The 13,567-nt window shown below is 39.4% G+C and overlaps 1 protein-coding gene across 6 annotated transcripts in view; it reads left to right on the top strand.

Moving 5' to 3' along the window:
• zgc:173742 (DNA topoisomerase I, mitochondrial) overlaps positions 1-13,567 on the top strand; it is a 33,909-nt gene that overhangs the window by 17,743 nt on the left and 2,599 nt on the right. For all 6 annotated transcript variants that reach the window (XM_017688750.1, XM_017688934.2, XM_017688874.1 and 3 more), the window contains 7 exons: positions 1,797-1,919; positions 2,124-2,311; positions 2,966-3,110; positions 4,332-4,475; positions 5,807-5,992; positions 7,063-7,131; positions 12,922-13,036. In XM_017688750.1, coding sequence (XP_017544239.1) covers positions 1,797-1,919; positions 2,124-2,311; positions 2,966-3,110; positions 4,332-4,475; positions 5,807-5,992; positions 7,063-7,131; positions 12,922-13,036 — 970 coding nt within the window. The remainder of the gene's footprint in view (positions 1-1,796; positions 1,920-2,123; positions 2,312-2,965; positions 3,111-4,331; positions 4,476-5,806; positions 5,993-7,062; positions 7,132-12,921; positions 13,037-13,567) is intronic.

Below are 13,567 nucleotides of genomic sequence, written 5' to 3' on the forward strand. Positions count from 1 at the left end.
CTGTGAGCCGTTTGGCTGTAAAGAAATCACTGGCAATGAAAATTTGTGGTTGGTGGAGCCCTGCTTGTTCATCAACCACTTCAGTGTCATTCCTGACACAAACGGTGAATAGGGTCTAAGAGTTGTCTGAGAGCAGCTTCAGTGAACCCTGATTGCTTTGTAATTGTGGGTATTGAATTAGATTTATTCAGTAGCACAGGCTCAAGGTCAAGTTGGGATTATGTCAGAGGTGATTGATTCCTGATATTGTGTTGCCAGATTTCTGAGCCTCTGTATGTATGAAATGGACTACAAACTCTGAGGCTATTTCACTCTCTTGTCCTCTCTGCCTCCATTTCTCTCTGGCTTATGTTCGTGCGCCCCAGGGGTGCCATTGGGGTGTGAGTGTGTCCACAAGAGAGAGGGGCATGAGGGTCAGTCTTTTGAAAGGATAAAATTGAAATTGCCTGTATGAGAGCCCATGGTGCTGGCCCCAGGAGGGCAGATTACAGTGATTCACTGTTAGGGTGACATTTAACAAAGGGAAAAAAGAAACTTTGGACTATATAATAAAACAAGCTGGAGAGAAGTTGTGTGTCAGTCCCTGGAGCTGTGACCTCTCCACTGGTCAAATTTCTGTCTCTTTTTTTCCCTCTCTCCCCAAGCTCATGGGATGCAGTGATCATTACGGGTGAGGCAGGTCACTGCTCTGTCTCTCTCTGCTCGTACGATTTACCTCAATCGCGTGGGCCTCAATTATGGCCCTGATTAGCCTGCTGTTGTGAGCCAAGTTCAAATCCATCAGTTTGGGGAGTTACTTTGCTTCATCTTACCTGGCTGACTGAGTAGGAAAATAACACAGTGACTGGTTAAGCTGGCCTTTTTTTTTTGTTTGCTTTACCTTTCATTTTGTAATTTTGCAGCAGTTCCTAACACTGAAAAGGATGTAGAATCAGTGATTGAATGTGAGTAGAGGCTAGATGTTTGTCAAATAAAAGATCATAATAACAGTGCAGTTCAGTAAAATTTGTGGTTGTAGTACATGATCATCTTTAATTTGGTCACAAAACTACGTCTGGTAAGAGAGAATGGAATTGTAACACCCACAGAAACTGTACCATCTCAGACTGTTGGGGCTGCTTAGCTTAATGTCTTTTGAAGCTGTTTTGTGTGATGTCAAATTGTAAAAGGAGTGAGACATGATGCTTTTTTCCTGAAACCTGAAACGCTGTGACCTTGCATCCCGTATGCAGTCAAACGATCTCATAGCTGAGATTTCTTAGTTTATAGAGCAGTGTCTTCTATGCCAAGTACAAGAAATGTTGTATTATTTTTGAATAACACATCAACCCACATGCTATGTTCACGTGTTGGAGTACCAGTGTCTTGCTATAGTTTGCATGATACAAATCAAGAAATAAGTGACAGGTTCTTAAAGGAACAATAAGTGATCGTCCTCTTTGCCTTATGAAGCAACCAATATAGCAGTGTTCCTGGAACTCTGACCCCTCTCAGTGTGAGTGATGCGTCACATCATTCCCTTGAGAAAGTGTGAGATGGGGAGTACACAGTAAGTGAATTATTCTTAATGAGGACCAAGCACAGACTTATTATTTCAATTCTTTTTTGACCCTTCATTTTCACCATGATGTGTTCACACAAGGAAAGGCAGCTGACAAAATGTTTTGGCTCTAACAAGGGTGGCTTGTGTGTGTACGATGGATGTGTTCTAAGTTGATGCAGGTCAGTAGCAGTCATTCACTGTCCAGATGAATAAAGTGGATCTGAGAGAGTATGGTATGTGTTTCTGTATTTAGGAGATGACTTTGGAGGAGCGAATGCTGATCACTGACCTGAATAAGTGTGACTTTGGAGAGCTCCATGCTATGCACAAGCAAAAAGTGGAGGCCAGGAAAAACCTGAGCAAAGAAGAGAAGCAGGTGAGCACTGTAGTCCCCATAAACATCTAAAAACAGGTATGTGTTGTGTAACGGGGCTGCATAAAGCACATTTTTCTTGTTTTGGGTATAAACAAAGCCTGTCGTGTCATACGTATCATGCATGCTCATTACATATGTATGTGTTTTTGTTTTTTTATGGAGTGCTGTTACTGTTATTTGTTTCTTTTTTCCATATTACTCCAGATTAATAAAGAGGCTAATCAGAAGATTTTAGAGGAGTTTGGCTACTGCATGTTGGACCACCATCGGGAGCGCATTGGTAACTTTAAAATTGAGCCTCCAGGGCTGTTCAGAGGCAGAGGAGATCATCCTAAACAGGGCATGCTGAAGAAGAGGATCCAGCCAGAGGATGTCATCATTAACTGCAGCCGGTAACAGATCATATTCAGCAGCAGGCTCTTATTTGAAGGGCCCTTAGACTTTTTTTTTCTCCCCAGGGGTTCACTTATGTTTTGTGGGGGTTTATGTACCACAAATAGTTGCAATTTATTTGACCATTTTCCAAATCTCTTAGAGCAAAATAGTCTTGGTCTGGTTGGCTGCCCTGTATTGTGCCTCATTCAAAAAGCAGTATGGGTTAAAACACTCCTTGTAACTTCGCTGTCAATAGGCAGCGAAACTCCCATTGCCCGGATAGATGTATATTTGGACATGCAGTTTTCATGATTAAGTAATTTCTATATACGGAATGTATGGACTCTTTAGTTAAAGGTATGTTTTATCATTTTAACAGATTGTCTTATTTAAAAAAAAAAAAAAAAAAGTGAGGAAAACTTGTTTTTCCATGAGGTCCTTTCTGACCTCATGCTACCTTTTACAGCTGTGCCATAATTCTGGTTTAGAGGCTGCTGCAGTTTTTATAGGAGCTCCACTTCAACATTAGAAGTGTACTGTTTATTAACACACACACACACATATATACACACACACACACACACACACACACATAATTTTTTTTTTTTTTTTTTGGTGTAATCATTCTCTGCAGTGTACACTGCTATTGTATGCCCTGATCTGCCCTGCAGGAACTCCCATATCCCAGAGCCCCCCACTGGTCACAAATGGAAAGAAGTTCGACATGACAACACTGTAACATGGTTGGCTAGCTGGACTGAGAATGTGCAGGGCTCCTGCAAATATGTCATGCTCAACGCAAACTCCAAGCTCAAGGTATAAAGTGTGATGTCTCTCATTTACTGACACTTTTGCTTGTCACTTTCTCTCTTTCTCTCTTGTTCACCATCATTTCCCCCCTCCCAAATTTTCTTCCCTCCCCATGTCAATCTGTATTTGCCTCTCTTGGTTAATAGATTAGGTTTTGATGACATTTAGCTCTAGCACTTGATACTGGTTAATCAAACAGAGCAGAGAACGAAATGCATTCTGAGGCAATGCATTTTCTCCTGGTCCCCACAACATGCTTCATCTCATCATTTGTCTCGCTCCACTCGCTGTGTCTCACTCACACAATCAAATCAGGATGCAAAGCAATCAATTCAATCATTACTCAATTACACACGCCTCACAATAAGCAAAGTTATTCCCACAGGAATGCAGATGTAGTATGTGTTTCTGAGTACACGTATTTCTCTTGCTTCTGTCTGCCTGCATTTTATTTTCTCTCCTGCCTGCCTCCTCTCCGCTCTGTAGCAAAGAATGCACACATCTCGGCTTGCCTCGGTTTTGAGTGTTACTGTGGCAACACAAGGTGTAGAGGGTCACAGTGTTATGGGCCAATTTAACTGCCACAAGCCACAGGCACAAGAACACAAACTAACCTCTGACGCGTAGGTGTATTGAAAATGAATACGCAAATCCACCTAGTGGTGGTGAACTCCAAATTAAACCATAAAAAATGGCAGACTTTACCTTGGATTTCTTATCCTGTATGTCATCTAACTGACAACAGTGTTGTTACAGTTGTTTTTAAGGCAGAATTGATTTTACTTGTTCTATTGAAATTGAAAAACATGTTTGTCTGAGTCAGCATATTCTAAATGATGGGAATTCTGAGTAAGGAACAGCTGAGCTGTACTGGGGTCAGATGTGCTAATGCCAAAGATTAAATACTGCAGGTCTAATTGCATGCTTTGTTTTTTAAGTGGAAGTTGTTAAAACCTCTTCTATGGCAAACACACTTAAATATGATATTTTCCTGCAATTTGTAGTGCACAATCTCTAATTATTTACAAAAATAAAATATAAAACGTGCTTTTGTATGGGCCACATTTTTGGTTTTTCCCTCCATTGTGTTAAATTCAGCAATTAAACAGTAATTGTGCAGAAGTGTATTCTCTATAGAGGACGTGATTTGAAAAAAATCAACAAAAAATACAATTTGAGCAGGTGCTGAAACTTTTGCATGTGACCTGTATATTTCATGGTGTTCAGGGAGAGAAAGACTGGGAGAAGTATGAAGTGGCTCGCAAGCTCAAGTCTTGTGTGGATGCCATCCGATCCCAGTACCAGGAGGACCTGAAGTCTAAACAAATGGGCACTCGCCAGAGAGCTGTAGCGCTCTATTTCATTGACAAGGTCAGCTCACATTTTCTGTCCACCTGCTTGATAATGATGTGTTTTTGACCACTATGTTGTGACTTTTCTTTTTAAAGTGGTATTGTTGATAATTCACTGTAATAAGAAAATTGTAGACTGTTGGGAAAACATTCACCCAAGTGTGAAAGTTCAGATAAATGGTTTTGCTGTGCTTCACGCAGCGACTAACACATTTTACCACTGTGAAGGTCATAGTCAAGAACTTACTGAAGCTTTAGGGCCTTTGCTCTTATCTACTAAATGAACAAAGCCACAAGTATATCTAGGCTAACTATTTCTTGGTTTCTTATAGATTCTTTCAATTTAAAGCATTAAAGCGTTGAATTTACAGGTCATTTGATCCAAACACAGTTATGCAATATTAATGTAGGGTACTGTGCAAAAGTAACATATTTCCTTTCCGTTTAAAACGGCCATTAAGTTGTTCACCTTTCAGCAACAAGAAAAAAGCAGAAAACACATTTCTCAGAATTTGCCTTTGCTGTAGCTTTAGTTGTTTTCTGGAGGCTCGCTTTCAGTTTCTCAATAAATCTGCAGGAATATTTTTCCACACCTCCAAAGTTCAGTCTTGAAAATTCATGAAGTCCAAACATGTTGATGTTGAGGTCTGGACTGTGAACAGTTCATTGTTCTAAGGATACCAGGAGCTACATTCCCTTCTTTTTCTCAGTAACGGCTTCTTGGCAGCTACACATCCTTTCGTAGTGTTGAGTTGTCTTCTCACAGTAGAAGGATTGACAAACACCTTTTGCATTGTTTTTTTTTCCCCCAAATGTGAAGCAAGAGTGGAGCTTGATTTTCTTCTCTCTATCAAAGATTAAACCTTTACATACTGTTTATCAGATGTTGACAGTTTTGGTGGTCTACTAGGTTCTGTTTCTTTTGCAAGTGTATTATATCTGATCTCCACAGAAATATCTCCTGGAAAATAAAATAATTGTACTTTTAAATAAATGAAGGGTGGTCTCTGACTTTTGCACAGTATTATAGATTGTAGAATTACAGACAGCAGGCACATGCTCACACATCAGTCAGCGTGCGTAAACGCCTCTGAGTAGAGATAAAGGATCAGAGGTTGATGTACATTATTAGCCTCTACCCTGCCCTGGAGTGTTTAGGGGTTAAGTGCTTACAGGACACAACAGCAGCACGCTATGACTGACACAGCCTCAAATTGAGCTCATGACCTTGTGGTAGCTGGATGGCGTCCCGTCCTGCAGCAATGCCCAAACTCCTTCACACAGGGCCTGGGTCCAAGTTCCTGTTTCAAGCAGATATTTCTGGTGTGTGTGTTGTGTTTGTGTACACAGCTGGCTCTGAGAGCAGGTAATGAAAAGGAAGAAGGGGAAACAGCTGATACAGTGGGTTGCTGCTCTCTGCGCGTGGAGCACATCACTTTACACGATGCACTCGATGGAGAGACATGCGTGGTGGAGTTCGACTTCCTGGGTAAAGATTGTATCCGCTATTACAACAAGGTTCCTGTCTCCAAAAGGGTAAGGCCATGTGTGTAATCATCATGCCAATCACTGTTTAGAAACCATAAAGTATTGTTTAGCCTCTTTGGTGCATCACACAGTGAGTCAGCTATGGGTCCAGTGTAAGAAGCATATTAGAATCTGAGGGGGAGGTTATTCTCCTTCAGCTATTGAAATTATTGTTTCACTTCTAATATGGTAATACAAAGAGCCAAACTAGTTTAGAGAGCATGTGTGAAAAATGTTTGCTTCTGTCAAGCACTGTTTGCCGGCACAGTCTTTCTCATTATTTAAATAAGATCATTTAAGTGAAAGTCATCAGGTAAGAAATAATTAGTTTCCTGAATATGTAACAGGTTCATTGAGAGAGGTGGAGAGTTGTTGGAAATGTCAGATATAATTGAAGGGAAATGTAATTTCCATCCCCCCCCTCGGTTCTCTCTTCACGCTGTATAAGAACCGGAGCCCCTGGTTTGTGGCATGAGGTGCCAGCTGATTCTATGAGGCTATGTCTTATTGGTTTATTTTGTGTCTTAGTGCGTCTAATGACATGTTGAGTGTTGAGCTCCGTCTTCGGTGAAAATGTGAGTATGCGTGAGAGGGAAGGAATTGGGAAGGGAGGGATGCAGGCATCTGCTGCTGCATGGCCAGATTGTGCTGCTGAGTGTATGGTAAGTGTGGTAATGATGTGTAAAGCTTGTGCTAGTGCTACACTATCCGTGATTACAATTCTGACAGGTCTGCGGACGAGTCAATCACCACTCTGGTCAGCACACTGTTCAGTTAGTCAGGGGAACCAGGTCCCTCGTTGCTTGACAAGCATGTCTGCTGGCTTCTGTTTTTTCCCTACGTTTGGCTCAAGGGCAAGTAGTTATTCAAATGAGCCTGTTTTAAAAGGAACACATCTGCTATCATTAATTATTAGCATGCATATTTTAGCCTTTAGTTTATTCAGCAGGAGTATAAGAAAACAGGACTTCATGAAAATGTCAGATATAATTGAGTGGTATTTCTCGCTCGCTCGCTCGCTCACTCACTCTGGTGCTGCTATAGACCTCAGGTTGATTTTTGTTGTCCTTTTCTTTCAGGTTTTCAAAAACCTCAAGCTTTTCATGGAAAACAAGCAAGAGGGGGACGACCTGTTTGATCGACTGAATGTGAGTATAGGCTTCTGGGGGTTGATTCAGGATTGAAGCAAGATTTCACATTTAGCCAAATAACATCAAACCTGTCCATTTGGAGGAGAGCCAATGGACATTAATAAACGGTATAAAAAGTATAAGGCCACAAGTAAGTTTTTCTGAGTAAGTTTTTCAAGATATTCTTGAAAAATAACATATAAAACATTCTCTGACTATACCATTAAAAATTAAATTGCCGTGCCTGATCCTAAGCTTAAAGGGAATTTCATTCCATTTCTTCCAAAATTTCTGCATAGTTCAATCACTGAGATGGAAAAATGGGAAGTGGTTCATTGCAGAAAAACTTACTGACTCAGATTTTCTTTACAGTAGTGGTGATAGAAATCATGAGCTGAGATGTCTACCAAATGTGACCATGTTATTAACTTTCCAAAATGACCAGTGGACTTGTGTCTTCTGAGTTTTTGTATGTAATGTTTATAATGTAATGTGTGGTAAAGTAGTGGAATCTCTAAGAAAAGTTTTCTTTTTGAATGTATTTAAAAAAAAAAAAAAGACATTTACAGTCAAAACCTTACAAAAATTACAGTCAAAACCTTCTCAAAGGTATAATAAAACAATGCCCAAGGCATCAGACAGCGCATCTATAACCGTTTCATATAATAACTTTCTGTGAGGAAGCTTTTAGAGGCATTACATGCTTTGGAAATCTGGTTCCTATCACCACCAATGTTAATGATTTTTGTTCACATATTTTTTTTCTTTATGTCTTAATGCAAACATTTTGTAAAATTTGGTGGAATTCACTTTTAAGTTGTAAAGGCCTGTATCTGGGCCAACACGATGGTTTCTCACTTTCATATATACAAACCATGTTCGTCGTAGTAACTATTGAATAACTTAGTACTATGTTTTTGTTATTTTTAATAGTATTTAATCTTTATTACCATACTTAACAGGAAAACCAACAGTAAATTTAGAGTCTAAAAGTTTTGCTTTTTGGTGTAAGGATTTTTTTTTTCCCGTCCCCCAGTATCTCTCTGTAAAATCTCCATGATTCCCCTACCCAGTGCCAGCAGATTTATTGGCAAGCTTGAGGTCATGTGTCTGACCTGACATGGACTGTGTGTTAAAGCTGATTGTGAGTGGGTGTTTTATCTCTTGAAGCCTGGCCTGACTGGCAGAGATACAGAATGTGCAGATAGAGAAAGAGAATGAAGGAGAGAGAGAAGGAGAGAAAGATAAAGAGGCAGGCCAGTTTGGTAATCGTAGGCGGAAGTGCAGGTAGATGATATTTGTGCTCCATGCTGCTCTTTTGACACTGTGAAGGCCCAAGTGAAGGAGAAAGAGAAAGCACAGCTTACAGGGTCTGGCCTCTGCCACATAGGCCTGCAAATGTTACTGCAAATCGTATTTCATGCTACTCTGTATGTGAATGTGCATGTCTGCATCAGAGTACTGCTGCTATGCTTATTTCTCCATCCATGGAAATGGGCAAATGGCCAAATACCTTAACCCAACATAGGCTAGTTCATGACTAGGACAAATACCTCTTGTACTATAGTCTCTAAATAATCAGACTGTGGAAGAATCTTTTATTTGTGCTTTTTCATCCTCTAGCACTTTAGAGAGTTGAAATAAAATGATAGAAATGTGAAGTCAAAGTGCAGAATCTCAGCTTTTGAGAGTATTAACAATGATATTTAAAAAAGAATGGCTTATCTCAGTCATTAGACCACATATGGAATAGGAATCACAATTATTTTCAGGGTCTGTTCTGTTGTTTCTTGGCTGGTTTCTATCAAAGAACTATCAGCATGGATTTTAAAAGATGTTGGAAACATTCCTTTCTGATTCTAGTCCATGTTGATATGACTGTGTCATGCAATTCCTGCAGATTTTCAGGAGCATTATCATGCTGCAAATCTCTTATTCTACTGTATCCCAAAAGTGTTCTGTTGGATTCAGATCCAGTGACTGGGAAGACCAATGAAAGAACATTGAATTCATTGTCATGCTCATGAAACAAGTTTGAAATGACTTGTTTTGTGACATGGTGCATTATCATGGATGCACATGGTCAGCAACAATAAATACGTGGCATTCAAGTGATGCTTAATTGATTGTTAACAGACCCAAAATGTGCCAAGAAAACATTCTCCATACAATTACATCACCTCTACCAGCCTGGACTGTTGACGCAAGGCAGGTTACATCCATCAGTTCATGCCGTTGGTGCCAGATTCTGACTCTGCCATCTCTGTGCCTCAGCAGAAATTGAGATTCAGACTTAGCCTGACCATTCTCCATTGACCTCTTGCTCTAACAGGGCACTTCTGTCCACAGAACTGTCACTCACTGGATGTTTTTTCTTTATTGCACCATTCTGAGTAAACTCGAGACTGGTGTGCATGAAAATCCCAGGAGATCAATGGTTAAAGAAAGGAGAATAAAACCTTTAAAAGGAATTTACTCAGATGCCTCAACAGCTAAATATCATTTTCAGCATTTACTGCATCCAGCTGTTGCTTTTATTACAGCTTCTTTTCTTTCGCAACTCACGTTCAGCTTTTTAGAGAAATTTGCAAGGATATTTTTCCTTGCTTTTTGTAAACAACTCCAAAGTTCAGTCTTAGAAGTTGGTAGCATTTTCTGCTTCTCACAGTCCAAACAATTCCCATTACAAATGTAAACTCTTTAGTCCATAAAACCTTACTCCACATCTCAGATGTCTGTTTTCAGAGTACAATTCTGTGCCCCCCCCCTTTTCTTAGTAATATCTTCTTGACAGCTACACATCCATTGAGTTGTCTTCTCTCAGTGGAAGATGGACAGAAACACCTATTTTTCTCAGCTCTAAAGCTTTGTTTTCCACTAATAAGAGCTTTAAATACTGTTTACATGAAGACAGTTTTGGTGGTCTGTATTATCTTACATGATTGTCGTACATGAAAGTCCCATTTTCTTTAATCTTTAATCATCTTTTGAACTGCAGTTTTGGAAACTTTTTTTTTTTTTTTTTTTCCCCCCAGTTTTCTCCCCAATTTAGATGTATCCAATTCCATCCCCTAGTGAGGACTCCCTTAAATACACAATTCCACTAATGCTTGAAGGTCAAAAGCTACAGGCTTCCTTTGAGACCAGTGAAGCAAGCCACTGTATCTTTTCAAACTACCGCTAACACAATGTCTTTGGACAGCTGAGCGAAGCCACTTGTGCTCTCTTGTACTCTAGGCTCTAGATGGCTGTAGCATTACCAGACATCAAACTTCATGACCTTCTGGTGGTAGGGTCAACGCTTAGAAGGATGCGCCACTCAGGAGCACTCTTGGAAACTTATTTTCCTTTGACCTTTCGCTTCCTTATGCTGGGGTGTTCTAATTTCCTCAAACATCTTCTAAAAAATGAATGTCATCTTGAAACCTAATTGCCATTTTGACTGGAAATTAAATAAGTGAATGTTTCTGAATTTTGCACAGTGCGAGTCTGGCTGAGTCAGTGGGGATAGGGTAGCTTTCTGCTAGAACGAAAGTCACTGGCAGTGTTGAATGGCATTTGCATAGCATTTCATGTTATGTGAATACGAATATGAATGTGCTATCGTAATTGTTCAACATACTACAGAAACTCACTCACTCACTCACTCACTCACTCGGCTTCATGTGAAGTGTATTTCACGTCTGTCTCCTGTGGTGTGAGTGTAAGACGTATGTGTTAGGCTTCAGGTAATTTGAGTGCGTTTGTGTTGGTGATCAACCTGTGAGAAAACAGCTGGTGTCATTAATGTTTAGATGCTTTCAGAGCATCGCACCCATTTTCATTTGGAATGCAGACCAGTGTGATGGCACACTGCACTTAATAGGCTCCCCAAAGTGTACATTCACCAGTGGTATAAACAGTCTCAGTTTGACTTGGTGTGAACATAATTGTGTCCTGTTTGTTTTGTGTGAACAATTGCGCATACTTCAGCCCCCAGCTGGCCAGACCACCGTCATAACAGTGTAATTTTTATTTATTTTTTTTCTGTGCACACAATAACAAAATTTAAGGGCCTATATTCTTTGTTTTTCCTTGTATTTTATCATTGCTGAGGTCTGCTTATGACATTTGTGTTGGTTAATGTGCCAAAATCTGTCCTAGTTCATTTCTACATGACAATTTTCCAACCTTACTCTAACCCACTTGCATTAAACAGGCTGCTTGTGTCTGTGCCTTTTCTTAATGGCTGCCCAAAATTGTGCCTCCTTTGAAAAGCACTCTTTGCTGTAAAACTCCTTATAACTTCATTGTAAATGTGTGGGGCTAGATTGCACAAGGCTGATTAGAAAGATAGATGTATTGGTTTTGTGGTGTCACATAAGCACCGAACCAATGTTGGTTGCTTTTGCTGGGTAGTTTCATATATGGACTGCATGAACGGGAGTGAATGGTACCTTTTGAAACAGTGTTAACGGACTGTATCTGCCTTCCTGACTGTATCCTGTGGCATTGGCCATTTAATATTGGTCACCAGGTTTTAGGTTTCTTTTCATTCCTCAGTGCTTGTGGATCATCCAGGCTTATGGAACATCAGTCACAGTCTACACCAATCCAATTTGACCTCAGTATGGCAAACTTTGCCAATCCAAAAGCATCTTGTGTGGAACGCTAGTGGGTTTGGAAAAGCACTCGAATTTTTTTTTTTGGAATATCTTGTATTTACCTAATTGGACTGATCAGCAGACCGGGTAAAAAAAATGTCCATATGCTGGAAGGCTCAAAGTGAGAGTCAACAGTGTATGGACATACAGAATTAGTCAGGCTTCATTGGAGACAGCCACAGCAGTTGGTGCAGATGTTCTGCCAGCCTATTACAGCTCATATTTGCAAAAATACGTTCAGATCAAAGCTAAAAATCTACAGTGTCATTAATGGCCTGAATATATTAAAGTTAACCTTGGTAGGGTGGACTGCAAGGCGAGGCTGAAGCCATGAAAACAGAAGGGAAGTAAAGCCGGTCAGTGATGCTTTATGTTTTGTTTGCTGTGGTGTGGTTGTTGGTTGTGTTGACTGTATGCAGCTGATGGGAATTGGTGTGCTGTGTTGTGGTTATACCTGCAGTTGTGCGGTAATGGGCGGTGTTTCTGAATGGTAATCCTTTTACACATGGTTTCTTCTCTAGGATGGTAAAACATCGCTGTGTAGTTCCTGGATTAATGGCTATGTTTCTTCCCTTCTGTACATCGAGACCACACTTATGCTCTCTCAGATCTCTTTATATGTTAACTAATGCTTTTAAAACCTGTGTTTTCCTCTAGCAATGGACTGATGTGGGTATTGTGGGCTGCTGCTGATACCCAATATTTTTCATCATCAGTATCTGATATTCTTACTTCCAATACTGATACAAACATTTATAAAATGTAGAAAATTCAACCAGCAACACCTGGAATAACATTACAGAGCAATGTGACACATTTGTAGAACGTTTCAAATGCAGTAAATGAATACAATGTAGTTATTTTAGCAAGTAGTCCAGCAATATCAAAATGTTCTGCTCCTCTAGAGTACAATAAATAACAAATCAGATATCAGTTTGATTAAATCAAATGAGTTTGCAAGTTTTTTTTAAACCATTTTCTAAATTCTAGCCAGTGTAGTTGACAATTATTTTTCCTCTCTTTCGACATACTGAAGACCTTTTTTTCTTTCTAAAGACAACAGTGCCATCTAGTGAAATGAGAATTTTGATGAAAAGATGGTCATGTATGGGTTTGTCTGTATAGGTTAAATAACATTATTTTCTGTGTTCTGTTTTCTGCCCAGACAAACATGTTAAATAAGCATCTGACTTCTCTAATGCCTGGTCTGACTGCCAAGGTTTTTAGGACATACAACGCCTCCATCACACTGCAGCAGCAGCTAAAAGGGCTCAGCAATTGTGAGTATCTCTATTTCTTTTTCTTTCTTTCTTTCTTTCTTTCTTTCTTTCTTCTTTCTCTAATTCTTTCCGTGTGTTTACATAATGCTTTATTGGGCGCTTCAGCGGTCTTCTTATCTTTCTTATGGTAATAGTATTAAAGGTGAATTTTATTTACAACCCCAATTCCAATGAAGTTGGGAAGTTGTGTAAAACAAATAAAAACAGAATACGATGATTTGCAAATCCTTTTCAACATATATTCAGTTGAATACACTACAAAGACAAGATATTTAATGTTCAAATGGATAAGCTTAATAATATAATTTATATAATATACACATAATGTGTGTGTGTGTGTGTGTGTGTGTGTGTATATATATATATATATACAACCCCAATTCCACTGAAGTTGGGACGTTGTGTAAAACATTAATAAAAACAGAATACGATGATTTGCAAATCCTTTTCAACCTATATTCAGTTGAATACACTACAAAGACAAGATATTTAATGTTCAAACGGATAAACTTTATTGGTTTTTACAAATAT

The sequence above is a fragment of the Pygocentrus nattereri genome, chromosome 7, assembly GCF_015220715.1.
Source record: "Pygocentrus nattereri isolate fPygNat1 chromosome 7, fPygNat1.pri, whole genome shotgun sequence".
NCBI classification, from domain to species: domain Eukaryota; kingdom Metazoa; phylum Chordata; class Actinopteri; order Characiformes; family Serrasalmidae; genus Pygocentrus; species Pygocentrus nattereri.